Source organism: Misgurnus anguillicaudatus, unplaced genomic scaffold (assembly GCF_027580225.2).
Source record: "Misgurnus anguillicaudatus unplaced genomic scaffold, ASM2758022v2 HiC_scaffold_28, whole genome shotgun sequence".
Classification (NCBI taxonomy): Eukaryota; Metazoa; Chordata; class Actinopteri; order Cypriniformes; family Cobitidae; genus Misgurnus; species Misgurnus anguillicaudatus.
This window is the reverse complement of record NW_027395278.1, coordinates 2,586,227-2,612,997: the sequence shown is the minus strand read 5'-3', so window position 1 is coordinate 2,612,997 and position 26,771 is coordinate 2,586,227. Positions and strand designations below refer to the sequence as shown.

At 36.8% G+C, this 26,771-nt stretch overlaps 1 protein-coding gene across 1 annotated transcript in view; it reads left to right on the top strand.

Annotated features, from left to right (window-relative positions):
* LOC141362531 (cysteine-rich protein 2-like) overlaps positions 1 to 11,535 on the top strand; it is a 30,481-nt gene extending 18,946 nt beyond the window's left edge. Inside the window, exons 2-8 of the mRNA XM_073864759.1 lie at positions 1,537 to 1,631; positions 7,280 to 7,337; positions 7,652 to 7,783; positions 9,458 to 9,526; positions 9,639 to 9,733; positions 9,852 to 9,909; positions 10,450 to 11,535. Of these exons, the coding sequence (XP_073720860.1) occupies positions 1,537 to 1,631; positions 7,280 to 7,337; positions 7,652 to 7,783; positions 9,458 to 9,526; positions 9,639 to 9,733; positions 9,852 to 9,909; positions 10,450 to 10,517 (575 nt within the window). The 3' untranslated portion in view covers positions 10,518 to 11,535. The remainder of the gene's footprint in view (positions 1 to 1,536; positions 1,632 to 7,279; positions 7,338 to 7,651; positions 7,784 to 9,457; positions 9,527 to 9,638; positions 9,734 to 9,851; positions 9,910 to 10,449) is intronic.
* The last annotated feature ends 15,236 nt before the right edge of the window (positions 11,536 to 26,771 follow it).

Below are 26,771 nucleotides of genomic sequence, written 5' to 3'. Positions count from 1 at the left end.
GAACCTCAGCACTGGATATAGCCGAATAAACATGACAATGACTTTACTTCGAGGTCAACGTTTCCCCCGGACGCCAGACTAACATTTATGAGTTACTTAATTACGGTAGGAATGTGCAAACAAAGTATCTGTCTAGCATTGGTGATATTTACGCTGGGGATTTCCCCACCACTTTTTGAAAGCATTTGGTTAAAATGTTCTGAAAAATCAAGCGATGCTTAAGACTGGTTTTGTGGTCTAGTGTCACATATGTTGTGTTGTATGCTTATGGTGTGTTTTCTTGTACATATGTAATGGAATTCATTGTAATCATTTATTAAACGCGCTGCTGTTTTCTACGCTATGGTGCTTTGCCATTGTTCGGTTGAGCTGGTGTTGCAGGGACTGTTACATGTGTGATGTGTGCATTCGACATTGTTGAGGGTTTATAAATTTATGCTGAGTATTTTCTTGTTGTTGACTGGCCTACGCTATGCCCATTTTTGATGCGCGTTATTCAATATTTTTCCCGTCCTGCAGTAATGTTTTTATAAGATCTTTTGTCCCCACCACTTTTCAACACAAACTGACGCCCCTGTTGTGTAGCATTACCATGTCAGTGTATCGATTCATTGTCCCTTAATGGTTTGCAAGAGACATTTAATACACTTATAATTAATATTAAATAAAGTAAGCGTATTTAACCAAGACGTAGGCTATTTAATAAACTGAGCGTATTCATCTGTCAATACGAAACGCGACTTTGGCCATTCTAATTAATGATCGGAAGAACGCGTATCGATCAAAGTTACTGTAAAATATGCACGCATGTCCATTTAAACTCAATTTTGGTCAAATGTGGATTATATCATGACACTGGCAAGAATATGGTTACATGTAAATATGCCGTACCAAGTATGACAACGCTACATTCAACTGCTTTTGATATACGGTGTTTTTTTTCACTTTCTGAAAAGTTACCGTTTTGGACATACGTGAGTTTCATCAGGCAGCGACGATATATTTTATCTCCTTATAAACTCCTGAATATGTGTGTTTTTCTTTGAAAATACTATTTTTTTAGCAAAAAGCAGAAATAATTACACTTTTGTTTACACTCAGAATGATTATCAAAACATACACAGAGTTTAAAATGAGTAAATAACGTTTTGGCTTCGTTTTTTATAAATTGGGTAAGTGTCATCTAGTGGATTGCAGATTAACATAAAATTTAATTAGGAACACTTTTTATGCAAATGTTTATGCAAATGTTTCCTCTTAATTGATGAGAATTCGTCAATGGCAGAAAAAGAGTTAAAGTGATCAGACTTAAGCAATATTCACCTAGTGGGTAACACAACAGGCAAAGAAAAAGGAAAGAACTCGAGTCATGCTTAATCTAAATAATTTCATATAGAGATTTGAAGGTGGGCTTTTTTGATGTAACCACACTATAGCAACGCACTAAAGTCCATTCCACTTTTGGTGTCAAACTCCTTCAGAAAGTGTCAAAATCTAGTTCATAATTGTTTTCCTCTCCTTCTGCTTGCCTTCCAGCTGAGAAAGTGACATCATTGGGAAAGGATTGGCACAAGTTCTGTCTGAAGTGTGAGCGCTGCAGTAAGACCCTGTCAGCAGGCAGCCATGCTGAGGTGAGATAATGAAAGCTACAGATCAAACACTACCTTTCTTTGCTGTGTAAGAGGGGAAACTCAAACTCCCAACAGCTGAGTATTGACTTTATGACATTGAACGTTTCCATCAGAAGGTCAGCAGTTCTGTTTAAAGAGTACTACTCCAGCATTAGGACTAAAGCACATGTCATTGGTGTTATGTGTTGATGTCTTGCTTGCACATTCTTGTAGTATGCCACACACAACCTTTCTCACTGACTACGTTTACATGTACAGCAATAATGCAATTATTTGCAATAATCAGAGTAAGGACTTAATTGCAGTACATGACTGGAGCTAACCACTCCTGTTTACAAGCAGTTTTTATTTTCGGATTATTCAGAAAATAGCCCAATGCAGAGCACAAATGATGAACTCCCATATACTGTCCACGGTTTTAAATGACAAACGTGTTATTATGGATGTATTTTGTTATTCGGTGCCATCATGAAAACAGAAATATTATGTCAGATCAAATAACGTGACAGCAGCGTATAAACCCTTACAGGCACTGTTTCTGGTTTAAAGGAATATTCTATTTTCTTAAAAGAAAAATCCAGATAATTTACTCACCACCATGTCATCCAAAATGTTGATGTCTTTCTTTGTTCAGTCGAGAAGAAATAATGTTTTTTTAGGAAAACATTGCAGGATTTTTCTCATTTTAATGGACTTTAATAGAGCCCAACATTTAATACTTAACTCAACACTTAACAGTTTTTTTCAACGGAGTTTCAAAGGACTCTAAACGATCCCAAACGAGGCATAAGGGTCTTATCTAGCGAAACGATTGTCATTTTTGACAAGAAAAATAAAAAATATACACTTTTTAAACCACAACTTCTCGTCTAGATCCAGTCGTGATGCGGCAGCGTGACCCCACGCAATACGTCAAGAGGTCACAGAGGACGAACGCGAAACTCCGCTCCAGTGTTTACAAGAGTCTTGAAAGAGGACCGTTCTTACGTTGTTGTATGTCAACTGATACTAATTAATGTCTTTGTGTCAGTTTATTGTTTACAATGGTCCGCAAATGTGCATTTTATATATGTAACACGTGACCTCCCTATGCATTTACGTTAGGTCGCGCTGGACCGGATCTAGACGAGAAGTTGTGGTTTAAAAGTGGATTTTTTTTTCTTGTCAAAAATGACAATCGTTTCGCTAGATAAGACCCTTATGCCTCGTTTGGGATCGTTTATAGACCTTTGAAACTCTGTTGAAAAAAACTGTTAAGTGTTGAGTTAAGTATTAAATGTTGGGCTCTATTAAAGTCCATTAAAATGAGAAAAATCCTGCAATGTTTTCCTAAAAAAACATAATTTCTTCTCGACTGAACAAAGAAAGACTTTAAGATTTTGGATAACATGGTGGTGAGTAAATTATCTGGATTTTTCTTTTAAGAAAATGGAATATTCCTTTAAGGCAGACTGCTTGTTTAATTTGCGCTTCTTAAGGTGCGTGACTAAAACACGGGCACTTCAGTTAGTGCAATTTAAAGTTTTTATATGGCATACGCCACCTGTTTTAATACGATTATACTTAATGCGATTATGTGCTTAATCTCATTATTTTTATCAAAGTTTTGTGTTTACATGAGGTAAAGTACAATTGCAATATTGCCAAAATCCTATTATAATCGCATTATGAGGGTGCATGTCAACATGGTCACTGTTTCAGACATCTGTGTGAAATGCAACATAATGAAATGTTTGAAGTTCCAGATTGATTCTCTTTATTGATGTGCTGAATGTTGTGCATGTCCAGTGTCCTGTTTGTGTGACTGCACTGATTCTGCATGACCCGCATAACATCCTGTTACATCACACTGTGACCAACATTTGAATTGGATGTTTTAGAGCCAAATGATTAGGGATCTCTATTAATATAAGCTTTAAGATTATAGGTTGACTGTTGCATTGGAAAAAATATATGTGTGCGCGCGTGTGTGGGTGTGTGTGTATTAGGGCTGTCAATCGATGAAAATATTTAATTTAGATTAATTGCTTGATTGTTATGAGTTAACCCGTGATTAATCGCAACTTAATCGCACATCTTTATCTATTCTATATTTACCTTAACCCTGGAGAACCCAAAAACCCTTTTATGAGCAGCGATTAACATTGGCCAAATTTGACCTGTGGGTTCTCCAGGGTTAATTTAACACTTTTTAAGTTTTTAATACTCTAATCAACATGGGCATTGACAAATACAGATGCTTTATGCAAATGTATGTTTATTATTATTGAAAGAGTCACCAAAGTTCATTTTTTTATTCTGTTAGATTTTTTAAGGTTCAAAAACAAAATCACTGCATCCACCTTAAAATGTAAAACTAATAGATTTGGCACACACAAAAAAGTCAAAAACAATATTAATATATGTTACTTTTTTATTATTGTTTGATTGACATTGAGACACAGACAGTTTTAAAGGAAAACACCACCGTTTTTCAATATTTTACTATGTTTTAACCTCAGACAAATTAATACATACCTATCTTTTTTCAATGCATGCACTTAATCTTTGTACAGCACGTTGTGAATGTGTTAGCATTTAGCCCCATTCATTCCTTAGGATCCAAACAGGGATAAATTTAGAAGCCACCAAACACTTACATGTTTTCCCTATTTAAAGATTGTTACATGAGTAGTTACACGAGTAAGAATGGTGGCACAAAATAAAATGTGGCGATTTTTTAAGCGATAAAAAAGTAGAACTATATTCCCTAAAATCCCATAAAAAACACTGATGTGCTGTTTTGGGTGTGTCCTTCTAAATGCAAATGAGCGGTTTGTTGCAATTGAAACTCTGAATTATTTTCTCTCTCTCCTTTTCTCTGCACTAAATGGCAGTGCTGTGATTGGATCGTGCAGATTAAGGGGCAGTATTATTATAGTAAGAGCTCCTTTTGACATCATAAGGAGAGACCTATTTTCTCATGTGCTTGTAGAGAATGGTTTACCAAAACTATGTTGCTGGGTTGATCTTTTTCACATTTTCTAGGTTGATTGAAGCACTGGGGACCCAATCATAGCACTAGGGCTGCACGATTCGGAGAAAAAATCTAATTGCGATTTTTCTGATCAAAATTGCGATTCGCGATTTAAAGTGCGATTCATTAGTATATAATAAAAGAGGTACATCCAGGTTTGTTGTGGTGGTTTTAATAGCACCAAAGAAAGATGCTGTGCTACTGTTTATTTAAAACCTCTTAAACATTGTACCAAGTTGTCTGCAGGACTTTGCTATTCTGCAGACAAACTTTTAATCTAAGAACATAAAAAAAATACAATTTAAATTTTTTTTTTGAAAGTTTTATTTAAAATAACATATAGGCCAATGTATTTTGGCTGTCACTACAACAATGCATCTGACAAGCAAATGTTTAGTTTTTCTTTTAATCATAAGACTATACTCATCTTGTTTTACTTTTCAGGCATCTGTAATAAATGTAAATATATTCGTTATTAGAATCTATGATTTAACATAAGCAACAAATACAAATAAAAGACTGCACAGTCCTCACTGTAGGATTTTAAATGTGGAGCTGCAGAAGCTTGTTCAGTTAAGAGTAAGGAGTGATTTTAATTTTTGGTGTGTAATAAACATTTCTGACACAGAAAGCACCAGGTTACTGTCACTTTAAGACACAAGACAGCTAAACTGCTCTGCTTCAATATAGCCTACTGATAAACATCCAGCTGTTTATGTTCACTTAGACAAGAAAGAAAACTTAAGTTTAGTGATCACGCGTGTGCTGACTGCTCTCTGTGTGCGCGCTTCATGAACCCTCATGCCTGTAAATATTCAAAGCGGTGCAGATGTGCGCGTGCAAGACAGTATAATGTACCTGTTTCGTCTGCTGTGTTCCGGGCTTTAATGAAACCTGCTTATAGTCTGATGAGGCGTTTGTCAGTGTTTGCGATGCATGACGAGAAACGGACGTATATACACCTTTCTTTAAGTCCAACATTACACAAAAGGGAAATGTTTTCGCGCATTTCTGTCCTTTCATTTGCCGGTTAATGAGTTATAATGCGTTTTTAAAATGACTGAATCCAAAATCTGCCAACTTCATGACATTCCGCGTTGTGCAGTTAATTCCATTTGTATGCATTTCGCGATTCTGTCCGTGTTTTCCGCATCGCGGAAATCATATGGCCGTACACTTTGTTGAGGAGTTGAACTGCTGCTCGCGCTCATGTTTTCCAAATGGTGTGATGACGTGTAGTCAGCACCTCAGTGTTCATGCACTCTATTGGTCTAAACTGCATCAAACGTAAAATGCGCATGAAGCGCACTGTCAAAAACTGCGTACTAGATGATTGTTATATTTAATAGTTTTGAATCGAAATAATCGCATTTCTTGCGATTCGAAAATCGCATCCATTCACATCGCGATTTCGGTTTAAAAACGATTAATCGTGCAGCCCTACCACTTAAACATGGAAATAGTCAGATTTTCATGCCATGGCCCCTTTAAAAGACCTCTTAATATTAGTGATAGTATTGCAACAGCCATAATGGTTGAAGTTTTCAAGATCATCGCTGTACATAAGGTGATGATCCTAAGTATCTTTGTTTTTCTGGTATAAAGTTGTAAAGGTTTAACAGGAATGGGGATATTGGGTTGTATTGTCTGGGAAAAGTGTGGGTAGGGAAATCTACTCTTAACTTAAATGGGAGCTGATAGATGTGGGTAGTCACAACCTCAGACATCACGCCCACTAACCTTTCATGTCTAATGCATATTGCACACATAAAACAGCAATAGCATACTCCAGACGGCAGGCTTCAATTTGATTATCTGGCTTTCAAGGTGCACAGGTTTTTATCTGCTGTCTGGGAAACAAAGTGCTTTAGAGAGTTGCGTACAAAAACTCTCAAATGTGAATTTGCCATTCATGCCATTAATATAAAAGAGAAATTAGTCAGTTTACTACTTCTTGTCTATGGGCGGTATTGGAACATATAAATGGTTAAAATCTGGCTATGCGAGACGAGATGTTGTCAAAGTACTAATATTCCCTGTGTAGTGTCACCCTGGAGCCCTGAGTAGACTGCCGGACCTCTTAGCACGCATCATGTTTTTCAATCATGGTCTTTTTTGACCATGTCTGTAAAGCTTTGCTGGAGAATAGGACTCATTACATATCTGTTCCTTTGCATTCCTTTGAACTGGTGGCATGAGGCCGCTGTTCTCTTCCGTTCCTTTATTCTGCCATATGCAGTAACGGTCCCACGGCTGCCCTCTGACGGTTCCCATGGCAACCCTTTACCGCCGCTGGCCCTGAACCGAAGGTCTCCGGGAGGGCCTGCCATTAAAGTATGGCCTGTCTTCCATATCTCATGTACAAGCGCAGACACACAACATACTTTTAATGTTTTACACATCAACATAGACTGCGTCCTAGTAACTACTGCAAATGTTATCAAGAAAGGGAAGTTTACTGGATGGTGACAAGGGATACAGTTTGTGCAAATACATAACTTTTTACTAATAGAGTCTCCAATATGAAAGATGATTGTGAACTAAAGACAATCTATTTCTATATTATCTATTCGTTTTTCTTAGGATTAAATGTTAAAATATTGACCATGCCTTTTCTTTTGTTTCCTCACAGCATGGTGGGAAACCATACTGCCACAAGCCATGTTATGCTGCCCTCTTTGGGCCAAAAGGTGAGAGGTGCTGATGTAACCAAATGTGAAATCATGATCAGAGTCATATTGTACAGTCAGTCATGGAATGAACATTTATTTGGTTAATACAATAAATGGATTGTGTTCGTTGTATTCATCTCGGGTATTCAATATACACTTTAAAATGTAATTTATTAAACTACAGAACAAATTTAAAGGGCGCCCTCTGTTGGGTATAAATGTTTCCTTATTTAACAGTTATTGTAAAAAATAAAGATATCTGTCTGTAAAACACATTTGTATGTTTTTCATTGGTGGTGAGACATCTTGATGATATTCTTGTTTATATCTAGGTGTAAACATTGGAGGTGCAGGCTCTTATGTATATGAGGCTCCGACCAACAATTCACCAACATCCACTGTGGACTCTGCACCCAAACCTCAGGAGAAGTTGGTTCCAGCTTCTTCCAGACCACCATCTAAAGGTAAAACTACTTATATTCCTGGTCGGGGTGAATCTGTAATGTTGCCGAGTGGATGATCTCATCTAAAAACGTCTTATATCACCACAGCATCTGGGTTTTGATGACACTTTTGTTGGGGGTCTTATCTGCATGGCTACAAGACAAAACTGCAGTAATATTGCAGTAATATTTATAGATATAATTTAGCATTTCATCCTTATCCAGTTCTTTTAACCAGATATTTGTGTTACTTACACTCTAAAAACAAACGGTGCTATATAGCACCAAAAGTGGTTCTTTGTTCGTAATCATAGAAGAACCATTTTTAGTGCCATATAGCACCGGTGAAGCACCTGTGAATCACCCGTGGAGAACCATATAGTGCTATGTAGAACCATATGTGGTGTTACAGGGGTGCAAACTCATCAGGGGTGAAAAAGGTGACAAGACACAAGCGCTCTTATATAAGCGGATACGCGGCTTGCACGCTCCTCTTAAACAGAAACAGGTATATAGCGCATATAGCACTGTTGTCAACGGCTTAAAATCACTTAACTTAAAACTGCGGTGCGTGAACAAATGTTAAGCTTTATGACCACGCGCACAGCAACGTGACGTGGGCGCGTAACCTCAAATGAGAAAATACTACGAGTTAAGTATGTGCACTCAATCTGCAGACTGCTTAAACTTCGGCAGCAAATGAGGTGGCTATAAATTGTAAAACATAACCCGCCAAACTGGCTAGTAATTTGACATCGTTACCACAATAGCTGGACATGATTTTCATAATTTCATTTACTGCTACCATGTCGCAGACCCCCCTCACCCCTCATTTTTTAAAAACTCATCGGATCTAGACGAATCACAAGAATGACCTATTTTGTATCAAAAAACGGCGAATTTCGCCGAAAGGTGACAAGTTTGCACCCCTGTGTTATATAGCCCCTATATGGTTCAACACAGGTGCTATACAGGTGCTTCACCGGTGCTATATGGCACTAAAAATGGTTCTTCTATGATTACGAGCAAAGAACCACTTTTGGTGCTATATAGCACCGTTTGTTTTTAGAGTGTACTACTAGGGCTGGGTATCGATTCAGATGTTCCAGATCGATTCGGTTTCGATTCACAAGCTATCGGTTCAATTTCGATTCTCTGTTTGATTTTCGATTCCGATTCACGGGTCGATTTTTATGCTCGGTTCTCAATTCAACTCAATAAATATAGATTTAATAGAAATACTATATTTATAAAAAAGAACAGTGAACGTAAGTTTACAAGTGGGTAATTAATAAAAAGAAATTAAGAGCCACAAACCTGTATATTACACTTCTTTATTTTAGGTACACTTGTGTACATTAAAACAGAACCCATCTCTAATTTTAAAATGCATACAATTATGTTAAATACAATACAATTTTGATGCAAGATGAAAAATGTATGCTGAAAAAAGTCAGAACAGTCGCATTCCTTGATCAAACTGGATCAGGTTATTTCATTTAAAAAAAATTTGATTTGTGGCCTTTGAGAATCGATTTTGAATCGACCACGTTAAAAAAAGATTAATAAAAAAATATTTAAAAAATTGCCCAGCCCTACTAACTACTGCATTGTCCTTTATGAATAAAATGCTTTGCAGTGTGACATTTAAACTTAACAGTGCGTAATGCGTTTTGTGCACACCTCTCGTTTCAGCTGGAAGCATCACTACTTTCTCTGGAGAAGCCAATATGTGTCCCAGATGCAACAAGAAGGTCTATTTCGGTATGTACGTCTCAAACCGTAGACCTCGGTTTATAATGGCAAGATATGTGCTGTATAACAGACATGCAGTAGAGCTTGAAGAATGACACGTCTTATTACTTGCCTATGGCAGCTGAGAAGGTGACATCACTGGGGAAAGACTGGCATCGGCCGTGCCTGCGCTGTGAGAGGTGTAGTAAGACGCTGGCAGCTGGCAGCCATGCAGAGGTGAGTGCGAAACAAAAGCTGCTTACAGTAGATCACAAAATTAACTGCTGTAATGCTTCTAAACAAAATGTTTTTCTTATAATAAAAGCTTATAAATGCATATTTAATCTTTTTTTAGCATGAGGGTCAGCCCTACTGCCATAAACCATGTTACGCTGTTCTCTACGGCCCAAAAGGTACTGTGTATGAGATTTATTATTTTTAACTCTAGGGGGAGCCATGAGACCATTTTGATTTGATATGAAATTGTTAAAGGGATAGTTCACCTTAAAATGAAAATTCTTTCATCATTTACTCGTCCTCATGTTGTTTTAAACCTGTATGAATTTCTTTTTTCTGATGAACAGAAAAGAAGATATTTTGAGAAATGATGGTAAACACACAGCAGATATTGACCATTGACTTCCATAGTAGATGGAATATGATGGAATTTAATGGGTACCGTCAATTGTGTGCTTACCATCATTTATCATAATATTTTCTTCATCATTTATCACAATACTTCCAATATATTTTTTCCTACTATGGAAGTCAATGGTCACTATCTGCTGCTCAATAAAAAAATTGGTATTGCATGTTCACATATGTGCCTTATAAGCATTCATGCAATATCAGATCATGTCTACCTTCATTTATTTATTTACTTAAATGTGATTTTATGTGATTTTTGTCATTAGTAGTCTAATTCAAGTAATTTGCATTTTGGGGATTTACAGGTGTGAACACTGGTGGTGTCGGGAGCTACATCTATGACAAGGAGGTCAACGCTGAGGCACAGCCTTGATTTTTACTTAAGTCCTTTCGGATTCCTCAACATCATCACTATAATCACATCCACTTCCTGAACCTCACGCACTCTCACGAATTTCCCCGCCTTATCAAGGATAACGTGCCAGTTCGGATCTTCCTGCAGAAAAGTGATGCCACGTACCACAACTTTATCGCTCCACTTAATTTCCTCTTTGCCCTCCAGACATTTTGACTGGCATGATATACACAATGTGATCATGTCTGACTTAATCCATGTGATTTATTTGTAATTTATATAAATGTATGTTTTTTTATTTAATATGTATAATCAGTGTTTCCCAACGTTTAAGCAAGTTGAAACCTGGATCCGCTCCTGACAATACTGCATGTACAGTAGAACGCACTGTATGTCCCTTGTAGCACATAAAACTACAGTTTTATGTGTTTAAGAGAGCTTTGTTTTTTTGGCATTTCAATCGTTTGCCGACAGGCAGATTAATGTCACCTCTGTGCAGGTGCAGCTCAGGAGCACATCACCATAAATAACATTCTCCAACCCAGATTTACTTTTGGCAGTATGGCAACATTCCTACACTAAAGCATTTTAAGAGATGGTCTGCAAGATATACTGTATGCAGACAGTCAAGTAAATGGCCAGGCTCTTATTTTCTTTTAGGGGAGGACAGACTTTTTATGAGGTCACTCACTATTTGAAGTCCACAGGGATTTATGCCTGATGACTTAAAAGGCTGCAGCTAATATTTATGACACAATCTAATACCATTACTTAAAGCGTGGAATCAGATAAGGAAAAAGATATGAATACACATTTGTATTGTTTTAGAAGAACCCCAGTTTCTCAGTGATGAAACTGTAGTATTATATTTCTTCAGCTTGTATTAAGTTCAACTAGAATGTGCGTTTGGACGGTTTTTGCTATTATATTTTGTATTCACTTTAGTTCTTTTGATAACTTTCTTGCAAATAGATCCTGAAATTTGCCCCTGCTGCTTCTGTATGTTTAATCTTGCATTAAAGCTTACATAACTCTTTTCATTCGTCTTGGATTTCATATCACATCAGTCACATTCTGTTTACAGTGTGTGTTATAACAGGAAAAGAGCATCATGGGATATGGATGGACTTCTGCTACAGTCACTGTTTCCAGTCATAAGTTTTAAATGGTTTAGAAAGCGTCATGTTATGTTATAATCTATCACAATTTATTACTGAGTGAAAGTGTTGTAGTCAAGACCACCTAAATCGAGACCAAGACTTCAAGGCACTTCGACAAAAGAGACAAGGCCAAGTTCTTAAAATAATCTCCGGACTGGAGAGTCTCCAGAAGGGAGAGACATAAAATGTTTTTAAGGCGCTTCAAAAGCATCTGGTTCTCAATTGTCTAAAGCTAGTCTACTCTTTACAGTAGTTAAACTACACCTGTGTTTACATGAGTGGAGTTTGCATCATACATCTAATAAAATGACTATAGTGGCAGTTTATTAAAAATGTAAAAATTTGTTTTAAAAAAGATATTTTGCTATCTAATGAATTAATAGGAGCAGGTTCCATGATCTCTGAAAGCCAATGCTGATATTTGAAATCACCTAAACAAACACGCCCCTACCCCAATAGAATCTGGATCTTCTTTTGATAGACCCGCCCCACACATACGCAACCCAGGCAAAGATGTTGGTTAGTAGACACGCCCTTTACTTCTGATTGGCTACAAGTGTGTTTTGGTAGTCGGCCCGACTCTCTTTTCCAAAGCGTTTTTCAGATATTGTGCACTCCGCCTTTAAGATAATCCCTCTCCGGGAAACCGCCCCATATAGTTAGGCATCATGTTATTGTCCAAATACCTTTGGAGGCCACCCTATAGGCTATATCTACAGAAACAGTACCATATCTATAGTACACAAATAATGTATAACTGATAGAAAAGTTGATTGCTTGACATCATTTTTAAACAATGGGGGGCAAAGCACCATCACTCATAGTTTCCTCCACCATGCTGACATCAAATAAAGCTGCATTGCTTATTTTAAATGAAGGCCCTTTCAGTAAAATATCACATTTGTGAAATAAATATAATCAAGAACTGGAGAGTTACTAAGTAAAATATGGGAGTTTTCTCTCAAATCTTTTTTCGGACATTATAAGACCATATTATGTAACACTGTTTTTGCAGTCAAAAAATTATATATGTAACGCATTTTCCATATTTGGTAAGATCCCGCTGAGATTCGATCTCCAAATTGACTCGATGGTAGCTTTGTGCCTTACCCAAGGGGGGAATTTGGTTACCAGGATACACTTCCGGTCCATTACTGAATGCTTTTAAATCAATAAACACACTGGAAACAGCCTGTATTTAAATAAACTGAATATTTACAGTATTCCGGCTTAGATGCATGCAGTATTTCTGACCACATACAAACACAAAGATGGAAAACTGGCAATACAATCTAGCAGGATTAGGTTCAAATGAGTCCAGCTGTGTCTGCTCTGAAAGGTCTAAAATTAGTGTCAAAGAGAGATGTAAGAAAGAGAGACAGAAAACATTCTGACAAAGACAAAGATCAGGTTATAGCTTTCACCCCTCCCAGGTATTGTATGAACTGTAATATTTAAAGGTGAATGCTGGTGTTCTTTGATGTGAGTGTATAGAATAGAATTGAGTATAATAAAATTTGTATTCACGGATGGGTCATTCTACAAAAAAGGTGAAAAAGCTTGTCCCTTGCTTTTGCAGACCCCTTAATCATTTAATTTGACCCAATAATCCTATAATGATATATTTTTAATAAATATAGACTGTCTTTAAAATGATGAGAGAGTTTATTTATTTCATTTTGGTTTTTTTTTCCTTTTTTAAAACTTTTTTTAAATGTCTGGTCCTGAAAATTGCCCTGTCCCTTTGATCATACATGGAAGTTGAACTGTGTACTTATTATTTAAAACCATGTTTTTTATAAAACAAATCTAATTTACATTTACCTTTAACCCTGTATGAATTTACTACAACACTGAAATGGTAAAAAATACACTATTAATATGAATAATATCAAATAAATATTTGTCCCCCAAATTTCTGTCATTGGTGTTACCCTACCCAAAGCACTTTTATTTTGAAAAAATGCATCAGCTCTTTGAAGTTTTTCTTGGGTCAAGAGGTCATAGAGAAGTGCAGTGGAGGAAGTCAAAAGGTTTGTGAGATGTCTTAGCTTATTTGTCTAAAATATCATGATATATCTAAGAATTTTGAGATAAGATTTTTGGATGTCATTAGTGTTACTCTTTTTTATAGCTGGGAGTGTTAAGATCTTTACATAAAAATACATTATACTGAATAAGTATGTGATTGTTACATTTCTGATGAAATAGCACATGGCTAATGGCAGCAATTTTTTTTAAATGTTAGTTTTTTCTGTAAATTGTCATTGGTGTTACCGTCATTGGTGTTACTTCTCTAATGAGTACTTCCTATTCCTTTAACTGGCCAACATAAAAGCATAAAAACAAAACAAGATGGAAAAATTTTAAGTTTATAAGTTTTATCATATTCATTATCTGTTATAATATTCTCATTTTGTCAGGTTTTGAAGATACAATGTCATGGATTTTTTTATTAAAATGTATTAAAAAGTTAAACATAGATTAAGCTCCCCGTTTTGCGGATTCATAGATTTGACACGTTAATTAATGCTTGTTGAAAGAAGTTCATTTAAGCAGATTTCCATCACCCGAATTCCACCTTTTCTGTAGAATGACTCAGGTATATTTGTTACAAATAAAAAAAATTTTGAAACAAATAACTATCTTGTGGAAAATAAAATGTTTTGGTTTGCTAAAGACGAGGGGTGACGATAAGCATGTATCATAATTGTGCGGAAGGGTTTGGTGTCCAGGCAAGAATTCAAGGACCTGTAGCTAACATTATTCATTTTACACAATAACGTTAGCTAATAGTTGATACGCATTGGATATGATGTATGAACGAAGGTAATTTACTTGTCATTTATTTTTCTTGTTATCAAAAATAAACTACCGTAAATGGACTGTGTTGTTATTGATTCTAAGTGGAAGTTTACCGTAAGTTTAGTCCACAAAAGCCGTTTGTTTATGTTGTTGCTGCCGCTGAAACGTCTGTACAGGTCAATGAAAAGAATTGATCCATATTTATCCACTTTACAGTTTTTGGTCATCTTTTTAACATGATCTCACGGAAAGCCGTGTTATAGTCACGAAAAATTTTATTAATTTATTATAGTGTCTATGGCATGATATTCAGCTTTTTTCGAGCCTTGAGCAAGAATGTCTTTTTCGTGTCACTTGCACGAATTTCTATACTGTAAATAGTTTTTGTGTCCGTGGCACATCTTTGTTTTTCGTGTCATTTTATGTATTGTCATTTTTTCTTCCTATTTTTAAATCATTGTCGCTTGGGGTTGGGGTTAGATTTGGGGTTTGTTTGGGTTAGGATGTACTTTATGTATTGGTTTCTACATGTTTTTCTTTCACTTTTAAAACTATTCTCGCCTGGAGTTGGGGTTAGAGTTGGGGTTTGGGTTAGGATGTCTAAAAATGTAACCGAAAGTGATTCCAACCCCAAGCAACAATGACAATACATAAAATGACACGAAAAGAAAGTCGTGCCACAGACACGAAAAACTATTCATAAAAAAATTGTGCAAGTGACACAAATAAGACATTCGTGCTCAAGGCATGAAAAAAACTGAATTTCGTGCCATGGATAACAATTTTGTGACTATAACAGTAGTGTACATTGAACATATAGTTTAAAATATTGATACTGTAAGCTTCAATAGTTCATCATCACATTGCCCAGCAATAAAGACCCATCCCATTGGGCGTTGCCGGGCATAAAAGCCCTGGAAACACTGACATCACTAAAGTGGGGTTTGGGATTTTTGTACCTATTCTTCACATTATTTTTCATCATGCTCTAAATGAGCGTTTGCTTATAGTCTCTATTCCAGAAATAGAGATTTTTCCTATACAGTGAAAAACTGTTTACCGACCAGATGGCTTTTAACCTAAATACAGAGATGATGGTGTATATCGGCTACACCACTTAATTTAGGCATAAAAAGAAATCAAAAACAACGTATCCATTACACCACATTTGCTCGATTTAGTTAGAGCTGGAACATCATTCTACTCAAAAAGTACTAAATATGTGGATGCTAATCGAATTTCCATTATACTGTACTTTGGAATGACACAAAAAGTGCTTAGGAAGCCTGCAAAAATAAGATAAGATACGGGATAAATAAAATATTTCAATCTACTTTTCCATTTTCTGTTGATTTTGTGTTCAAATAAATAAAAGTGACAACACAAGTTGTGTTAAAGGTGCAGTGTGTAACATTTAGAAGGATCTAATGACAAAAATTCTATATTATATACATAACTATATTATCAGTGGTGTATAAAGACCTTACTTAATGTACTGTAATGTGTTTATTTCCCAAGAATGGGCCGTTTTTATATACATACACCGCGGGTCCCCTTCCATGGAAGTCGCCATTTTGTGCCGCCATGTTTCTACAGTAGCTCTAAACTGACAAACTGCTCTACAGATACAGTTTTGTCACTACTGTATTTTGTCTTAAACAACAAGATGTTTGTCCTGTGGCAGCTACTATAGCTTCTCTATAGTTAATGGTGGACTGAGCCGTCTCACTGCTAGATGCCACTAAATCTACACACTGCACCTTTAAAAGTAAGCACAAATAGCACAGAAATGTGTCTAGTTTGGGACAACGCATTTAGTGTGTTATTCCAAAAATAACAATAATTGTGTTAATTTTAACACATCCGTTTATGGAGTGAAGATTGGATCCAAATTATGAAAGAAATGATAAGCATTATTATACAATGTTAAATACATGACAACTTTATTCTAAATTGGGAGACAGTCATGGCCTAATGGTTAGATAGTTGGGCTTGTAACCCAAATTTTGCCGGTTTGAGCCCATTTACTGAGTGTATGAGGAGCTCAGATGCAAAAGCCACTAAAAGCCACTTTTGTCCAAAATTAGATAATTATATTAACCCAATGCTGTCGGCTTCGAATACTTTCACTTCAAATCCAAAAATAACACTTTTTTGCAGAATCCATTAAAACCCCACTTTGAAGTGTACGAAAAATGGATTGAATAAGCAATGGCGCGCGAAACGCACTTGGGTCCCTTGTGAGTACTTGGACCAGAATACAACCCGTATATGTGGCACATGGATTGCATCACGAAATTTCGTTATATAGTCACATATTTTTATTTATTTTCTTTTCGTGCTATTATCACAAATTTTGGTGTTTTTTCGTGATCGTATAACGAATTCCTGTTTTAGTGTGATTATCACGTATTGGTTTACATAAAATGACATCCCTAACCAAACCAAACTCTAACACTAACGCCAGGTGACATATAAAAAAATAAATCAGGAAAAATAGTATAAACCAATATATAAAGTGACATTCTAATGCAAGCACCAAATCTAACCCTAAACCGAAGCAACAATGGTTTAAAAATAGGAAAAAGCAGTTGAGTAACCAATAAGTGATAATCACACGAATTCGTTATACGATCACGAAAAAGCGGGACAATTCGTGATAATAGCATGAAAAAATAATAAATAAAAAAAATACATGACTATATCACGAAACTTTGTGAAACTGGGTAGGATCATCGCCCCCCTTAATGTGTGGTTCAGTTTATTTTCATTTTTACATTCTAACTTTCATTATTTGCAATGTTTCCAATTGTGTCTGTGATCTGTTTATTGTCTTACAAAGAAGTAGATTTTTCAGGAATGTAGGGTTTTGCCAAAATCTTGAATGCAACTACGTAAAAAAAAGGTAATCAGCTGAAGTGACATTATTTCATAATGTTCCTGTGATGAAAAAGACCAGAACAAAGGTTAGCTTAAATACATCAAGAGCTCAGACTGCATTACATTAACCCCATCTCATGTTTCTGCTGTCTCACACGAGACTGTAATCGGTCTGCACACGTGAGGTGCGTGATGCAACCAAATTTCGAACTGATGAATGCGACAGAAAAGTTTAGTGTAGATCTGCATGAATTTACATTTTGTATGGTCTAGGTTGAATTATAGTATACTGCTGGTTTAGCTGTTGTACAAGCATAGTCAAACCAGCTCTGCAGCTTCACATGATGGACATAACAAAACTATTTTAACTGGAAATATAGATAAGATCTGAATATTTTAAAATCTATAGACTGAGGCTAAATGTCCCTTTCACAGTTTTGCGTGTTATTTGATATAGGATGTATCGGATGATACAGAACATGGTGGAACAACCAAAGTATAGCCTACTGTGGGCTTCGCTCACCTCTATACAGGACAACAGAGGCAAATTTGCAGGAAATATGTGGCGCATGCAATGACTGCTGCTTTGCATTACTACTCCCATCTAAACTGAAAGTATGTGACCTATATGCTACCATGTTTGCTTAACAGGCGAAAGATGATTGGCTCAAAACACCTGACTGATCTAAATGGTCTTGTGGAAAGATGATGGATTTTAAATATTTTCTGGTGCAACTGAGATGAACGGGAATATGGGAATGCTACCAGAAAGTAATGCTGACCTCAAATGTCCTAAATCAAGGCACAAGATGAGTTAATGTCTTTTTTTCTCAAGTTTTAATCATTTGAGATTTAAGAAGTCTTTCAACATAATAATAAGTACTGCATTTTGTAGTGGGTGCTGAAACTTGATAACAAAGAGTAGGAAACCTTTATTTAAAAAATATACCATGTGTCTAATGGGTCTCTGCATGTGATTTAATGGGCCAGGATGTCAATTTTCAGCTGTAAAACTGCATTCCATTGTTTAATAGTCAGTTATCTGTCCTGCATTAGAAAGCACAACATTTTTTGAAGGCATGCTTTTCAAAGCATGCCAAAGGTTTGTTTTGATAATTTCTTGCTGTCTCTATTGAAGCTTTTTTTTACCAACTTATTTTGAAAGAGTATGCAACAAACATTCACTGTGACGTTGTTTAACAACTTTTAACAACAATTGTTTTATAGACGACAGCTGTTCCAGGATTTACTTTATGGGGTAACGTCACAAACAAACCATTCTTGAATGCTGGCCTCATGGAGCAATTTCCGATCTTGCAGGTAAATAAATAAAATGCAGGTTTTGGATTGAAGCACTTAATACAAAAAGGCCCACACCTGTTCATTAAATCCTGTTTGTTTGTTTAACTTTAAATTCTGTGTTATCTCAGAGAATTGTTTCTAAACACATTGTTAATGTTAGAAATGTATTGCTGAAACACGTTACAAAGACTTTGAACTATGTCCTGAATTACACCGTTAAACCGTTTTTCCACCTTTCTGTTTTCGGGCATATTTGGGCGAGGCTAAAGCGGCTCCATGATCCACGGGAGCCATGGTTCTGGCTAGAGGGTATACAGCTACGGCAAAACCTTGCGAGATATTGGGTTTAGGGTCAGGTATGGGGATAAGATTAGGATGAACAATAGAGGTTCTTGTTAGAGAGGATATAGCTACAACCCACATATACTAACAATCGCGAAGCATCTAATCAGGTTGTAGCAGTATTTGAAAGTTGAGAGAGACCCACCCCAGCAGGCATATGAACGACCTTCAACGTTGAAATTTGGTTGAAATAAGGTCAGATGTTTTTTCAAGGTTGATACAACGTTGAAACAACGTTGAAACTACAGCCATAGATATAAATAATAAAGGCTAGATGTCTTGGCTGGGTGGTTAATATCACATTTTTCTGTAGTATCACAACACATTTAATATCGAACTTTAATTTTAAAATAATGACCGATTCCAGGTAAGGCCAATCTGTTTAGTCTGATTTAAAGAGCACCTATTGTCCAATTCACGTATTTACATTTCCTTTGGTGTGTAAGTGTGTATTAGTACATGTTAACGATATGCAAAAGGTACAAACCCCAAAGTAAACGATTACATCTCCAACGCAAATCTCTTTTCTTGGACTACAACAAACACAGAGATTGTATAGGCAACAGTTTACTTCCTGGGATTGGTGATGTAGATTATCATAATTCCTCCCACTTCGGATCTTTCACACATGGTAAGGAGCGTTACATTTCCGGCTGACGTCAGAGGTAGAGGTCTTCTCGGGTCCAAAGAAATGTACCCAACCCGAAATGACCCGAATCACTTTATTCCCGAACCCGATGTGCATAAAAACATTTTTTTAAAGAAAGACCCGACCCCAGACAAACCCGAGAAAATTAGCCCCGAGAAAATTTGCCCCGAATTTTTTTTACCCAAATGTAAACAGCACTGACGTGTGTGCATTCTACAGACTTACACCCAGCAGTAAGACAGAAAGAAACTCTGGTGGCCTCACAACCAATTTGGCAAACTGCTCCATTTGTTTTACTTTGTTATCTGACGATGACACCAAGGTAAACGCTAAAATGTACATGTAAAATGTCTGTCTCAACAAAAATCAACCTACCGCCAGCCACACAATGTCGCAAGGGCTCTTGGCAAACAGATGAGAGATTTGTAAAGGACATTGACGCACACACGCAAGAGAGTTCGGGTCTTCTCGGGTCCGTTTGGCAAAAATAAAATTTATTTTAAACTACCCGAGACCCGATGCCGCTATTATTATTCCCGACCCGTGTCTGAGGCACACGTGAAACTTTTAGACCCGAACCTGATCAGGTCTCGGGTCGGACCTCGGGTTTTAGGATCTAAGTGTACCCGGGTGATTCTCACGAAACCATTGAAACACCATGGCACTAATGATTTTAGCTTTAAAATGTGTAATATAGTAACATTAAAAAGCATCAGAATTAACACAATACTGTGTTCTACCTTGCACAATACTGTGTTCTACCTTGCACAATTTATAATTGGAAATTTTATCTCATTTTCTGCTGAAATTCTCATTACCGCAATGTGTCCGGCTGTGTTTGAACATGCGTTATGTTGTAATTTAATCAAATTAACACAAAAATATTAAGAAAAAAAATGGATGTTTTGCTAGAGTACTTTAGATGACAGAAAAAATATTTACTGAATATTCATGTATAATAATAATGAAGAAAAATTAGGAAAATTATGTGTCCATGCCTGATGTTCTCATCCTCCGCAACACTTTTTGAGAACAGTTTAAGCACACATACAGAATTTTAATAAAGTTTGATTTTGAGTGACCAAGCACATGGACCAGTTACTTCAAGATGGCTACTAGGTAAGATTATTTTTTTACAGTTAATTTGAAATATTGTCTTGTCAGAATGCTTACATGACATTTTGATTATCATTACCGCAACAGATGCTTATTAAATGTTAATTTAATTAATAGAAGCATAATACTTTGATTTTAAATGCATGTGCAGAATCTCCAAATTATGTTCTTTCAGGTTTGTCATGTCATTTTGAAAATATGTCAGTGTTGATGTTTTCTGCCTGTTGCGGTAATGAGATTTTTTAGGACTAATTTTTAAAATTATGTTACAAAAAGTGTTAAATGATAAGTAAAAGTTTTTAAATTAATGTTCCCATTTACTCCAGACTTTGTTTTTCAATGTCTGGTGGAAAAAAAGTAAATGTAAGCAATTTTTACATTTTCATGCTTGACATTTTTAAAACCAAGTTTTCGTGAGAATCACCCACCCGTGAAGACCTCTAGTCAGAGGTATTCAGGCCAATCACAATGTACAGATTAGCTGGCCAATTAGGGACACAAAGCTTTTCAGGAAGAGAGTGAAATATAGAAAAATTTAAAAATAAATGTACGGTATGTGAAAAATAATGAATTTTTAACCATAAACCACGCGAACACATTGTATTATACCAAATACACAAAATAACCTTTAAACAGACCATGGCTGTGCCCGAAATCTCTAAAATGCTGCTTTCAGAGGCAGCATTCCAAGACAGGAAGGCATTAAGGCATGTCTGAATCCAATGGTTGCTTTACTTCCTGACTCCTGAGATACCTTTATTTCTTATCCCACAATTCTATGCATGTGTGTGCATGGGGAATGTGATTAGTCGAGCCTGGTCAAGTAAACAAAAAAAATGGCGGCCAAGAAAGCAACTGGAGCACAAATTTAGATCTTTTGATTGCATTTCTAGTGAGAAATTAATATTGCAGTTTTCAAATATGGGATTAGTTATTACAAAGGCACTCTCTGTTTATATTTCAAATAGATTTCCATTACGCTGCATATCAAGACTGTCTGAATCCGTTTACTGGAGCTGCCTTCATGCTGCCAAAGTCATTGCCTCATGGGGCAGCGAGGCAACAAGTCAACTGCCTTGAAATGTGAAATTTCTGAAATTTGCATCTCCCTCAATCTTTCTCGTCCTTTGTCACCAAACTTCCTGTTATGCCTTAAGAAAATTCACTATGGTTTTACTACAGTTAATACCAAAAAGCATGGTTACTTTAGTAAAGCTGTTTTTTTTTGCAATACACCAAAAAACATGGTTACTAAAACTGGGCTGCCTTCCCATCAATAACACAACCCAGACTCTTTTCCATTCCTGTATAGTCTTTAAGTTGATGTTCTTATTCTGTTACGTTCCTCTGGGACTTCAGATCAGAAACGCACCACAGTTGTGCACAGAAAAACGATAGACTGTTTTAGACACACTAACAGAGTGATAAACCAAAGTTCATGGACTTATTCTTTCTTTAACCACATCTGTTTTTTGTTGCGTAGCCTCAAAATCCTGGGAAGTCATCATCGAGGCCAAAACCAGCAAAACGACAACACCCTACCAGTGAGGTACTATAATGCCTAGCCTTTTTATAACCACTCTATAGAAACGCAATACAAAGACAGAATAAACATTTAAATAGGTTCTAATTTCCAACGTAATATTCCATATTGGATTGTTGTAATATCCATGACTTATGTGACAGTACAATGGTCCAGTGCACATGGATTTTTAGTAGTGCTATACTAAGACTACCACTATATGTGCTTATATGTTGCATATAGTGTGGGTTTTTTCAGAACTTTTGTTCTATTGACTTTAATGCATGCACATGTCAACAGGCTGTCATTAGAGTATTAGTAGACGGTCTGCTTAAAATCTGTTAACACTTTAATGTGATGATCCTCTAGCAGACATTCTACTGACTAACTCATTCTAGTAACCCTGCCCCTAACAGTCTACTAATACTCAAATAATACTCTAATGACAATTTGTTGACACATAGTGTTACTTATAGTCGACAGAATGTCTAAAGGAAACTTTCTAAATAAAGTGTAACCTAACTAGTTTGTCACCGCTTGTGCAATATAAAGGACATGATCACCTATCATGTTGTTTGTTGAGAAGCTAGGAACTATACTCTCATTCCGGCATAATAACCAAGGACTTTGCTGCTATGCCGCAATGATATTACGCACCACCTGAAAATAGTCCCCTTCTATTGAAAGTAACCAAGGGGACTATTTTCGGGCAGTGCGTAATATCACTACGCCTGCTGCAGCCATGTTACAGCAGCAAAATCCTTGATTAGTACGCCAGAATGTGCGTATAGTTCCTAGCTATATCGGCCCTCGAAAATCGCAACTTTTAATTTTCCGTCGGTCTTAGTACACAATGTAACTACAGAAGAGTCAAGTTTTAAATAGGAAAAACATTGAAACTCTCTGGTTATTTTGTAGCGCAATGCTAATCAGATTCAATGGCTTATGCTAAGCTATGCTAAAAGTCGTACCGCCAGGCCCAGAGATCAGCTGAATGGATTCCAAAACGGTAAAAATCTAATGTTTAACTCTAGGGGAGCTGGAAAATGAGCATATTTTCAAAAAAAGTGGTGTGTCCCTTTAATATGAACAAGATGTGTCACTGGTATTGATTTGAATGTGGAAGATCGCAATGGTCAGTATGGCCTGCCTTTCAGTAAAAAAAGCCAATCATGAATCGTTAAAAAAATTAAATTCTCTGGGGGAGGCACATGCGCAATATCAGCAAGACCTGGAGGCGTTACAAATATGGCGGCACAGTGACGTGACACAATTCTCTAGCATTGTGGTATATTATACCAAAGTCCCTATAGGGAGGTTGCGCCACGTTTGTTGCTCGTCATTTCAAAATATGTGTTCTTCGTGTCATGTGAACCTATGTGCATCACGCGTGTATCATTCACGAAATACTCGCAAGACAATAATTTAACACTAAACTCTGATTACACATGAGATAAAATGAGTATCTGGCAAACACGAGCGTCTCTTTTATCAGATACTCCTTTGAAGGAATCTGCAGCAGGCTCGTATTTTGACATCACGTGTGATGCACTTAGGTTGACATGACGCGAAGAACACATATTTTGAAATGATGAGCCACACACATGACGGACTACATACATGTTGTGATGAGTTTTGCATTGTGTGTCCTCGCAAAAAAAGTCACTGGCTGCCAAATCGCATGTTAAAATCACAATTAAACAACATATTTCTGACTAACAACTGGCCATGACATAAACTGTACCATAACTGTTGCTTCTTAAGCTTAAAGATGCAGTGTATAACATTTAGAAGGATCTAATGACAGAAATGCTATATTACAACCCAGTCTCACCCCATGGCGTCAATATTTGACGACACTTGACCATGCGTCAATATGTTGACGCGGAGGGTATACCTTTTGCGTCATTTTTTGACGAACTGGGGACTTCAATACTATTAAGTCCGTTGCATTCTCTTTCCTATTTTCTTACCATTTTCTACCATTTTCGCGTCGGTTTAGGGTAAGATTTACATAATGACATCCCTACCCAAACCTTTCCCTAACCCCAATGCCAGGCGACAACTGTTTAATTTCGCGTACCTAATAGTATTGAAGTCCCCAGTTCGTCAAAAAATGACGCGAAAGGTATAACCTCCGCGTCAACATATTGACGCATGGTCAAGTGTCGTCAAATATTGACGCCATGGGTGTGAGACCGTGTTACAATATTATATACATAACTATATTATCAGTGGTGTACAAAGACCTTACTTTATGTACTGTTATGTGTTTATTTCCCAAGAATGAGCCGCTTTTATCTACATACACTGCCGGTCCCCTTCCATGGAAGATGCCATTTTGTGCCACCATGTTTCTGCAGTAGCTCTAAACTGATAAACTTCTCTACAGAGCGCGTTTTGTCACTACTGTATTTTGTCTTAAACAACAACATGTTTGTCCTGTGGCAGCTACTATAGCTTCTCTATGCTTTTCAGTGAATGGTAGACTAAACCGTTGTTTGCAATTCACAATCTCACTGCTAGATGCCGCTAAAATCTACACATTGCACCTTTAAATTGCACCAAAAACAACTTTTTTAAGGACGCTACTGTGCACAGGTTGACAAACACATCACGAGACTCTGTACAGAGCCTCTCTCTCAAAGAATCGTCAAGTTTTATTGATTCATGATTGGTTCTTTTACTGGAAGGCAGGGCTTTTGACGCCATAGCGGCCATATTGAGCATTGTAGTTCCCCCCTATTCATAATATAACAGTGCCCAATCTTGTCATACCTATTATATTTGGTTGTACACCGGCAAGGACCTATCTTAGTAGATGCACCGCAGATACACTAAGGGTTAAGGAAAGGGTAGATGGGCAGACTGTAGTTTCCTGCGATAGATAAAGCAGCTGCTCTGCTATTCTTTGACTTTGGCTGAATTCTTCAGTGGTCTGAATGAGTTCCCACACAAGCCCTTTGGTCCAACTCTTTCCCGCCGGCAAAAACATTTTCTCCAAGCTTTCCTGTTCGCGTCTGGAGAGCGAATCAGGATATGTTTGTGTTGAGCAATGGTTTCCATGGAGACCGAAGGTTCTCAGACATCCAGCATTCTTGAATATTTCTTCAAATTTTTTTCTATGATTGAACAGACATGTTTTATAAAATCCCCCATTCCGAGACAGATTTCGGTTAATAATCAGATACCCTGGCCTGTGGGCACTACTAAGGAAAGATTGATTTGAATTTTTAAAAGACAAGCTGGGTCTTAAAATAATGACTTTTTTAATCTGTAAGTAGGCTAACCAGTTATACGCACTTGATTAGCAACTGAAACAGGAGACGTTTCGAACACAACAAGCCAAAACCTGTGGACTCTCAATCAAACCACACTTGATTGATTTAAGCCATGCAGAACAGTGCGTCCTACAGTGAGCAACATACTGGTTATAGAAAAAACATCACTGCTTACTAATTTAGTGGCACACTAGGGAGTGGTTGAATTTAGTTTGTTTTAAGTGGAGGAGTTTAAGTTCAAAGGAACGAATTTGCACACACATAATATTCTTAACATACCCTCATGAAAAGTCGAAAGTGAGGTTTACTGTTATTTCCTCTGTGGGGCAGAAATAAATAAAAAAAAGTTCCCCAGGAAACCTTGATGCAACCCTTAAAACATATATAATTTATTTTTACATTTTTTATTCAGTGGCACCACAACACGTTGAGCTGTGGTGCCCATGAAAGTACTATGGCCTTAATGGTGGCCCTTAACACCATAATTCATTTGTGGACGTCTACAACGCAATACAAATGTGACCAACCACAAAAAGTCAGGCCTTGTGGTAGTTTTAGTTAGGATCATTTTGGATCATTTTTCACAGTAACACTCAGGACTGGGTATGGTCAGGTCAGTGCAAAATAATACATTTTTGATGCAGGATCAGAGATATATTATTTTCAAATTATATATAACATATAATTTGTAATTTTTGAACAAAAAATTAAAGCTAGTATATTATGTTTATGGCCTGATATTGGATTAAAATAGAGACATGATATGGCAGTTTGTGAGGAGGGTGTGGCTGTCAGGCTGATTTTGTGAACCTGCCTCGAACCGCATCACGCAATGGCAATTACATACCAGATGGGATGTGAGGTGAACATGTAGTAGATAATAAGTGAATAAATAAAATGAGAAGGAAACATGCTTCATTAGATACATATTTAATGAAAAGACAGTAAGCGACAGCTGTACAACATTATATATTCAGAGGTGACTGAGGTTATGTTAGGTTTTTGTTTATTCTTATAGCAGCTGTTTATAACCGTCCGTGGGTTATGAACAAAGCTAAACGTGAATCATCTTTGGACATGCTGCACGCACACGTGTCGTATTTTAAGCCTGCTGTCAACAACATTTTAGTTGTTTTGTCTCTGCCATCACTCCACCTTTGCAGATGTGCTTTGCTGTATATTTGATGATGGCTGCTATGGCGCAGCAGCATGTAT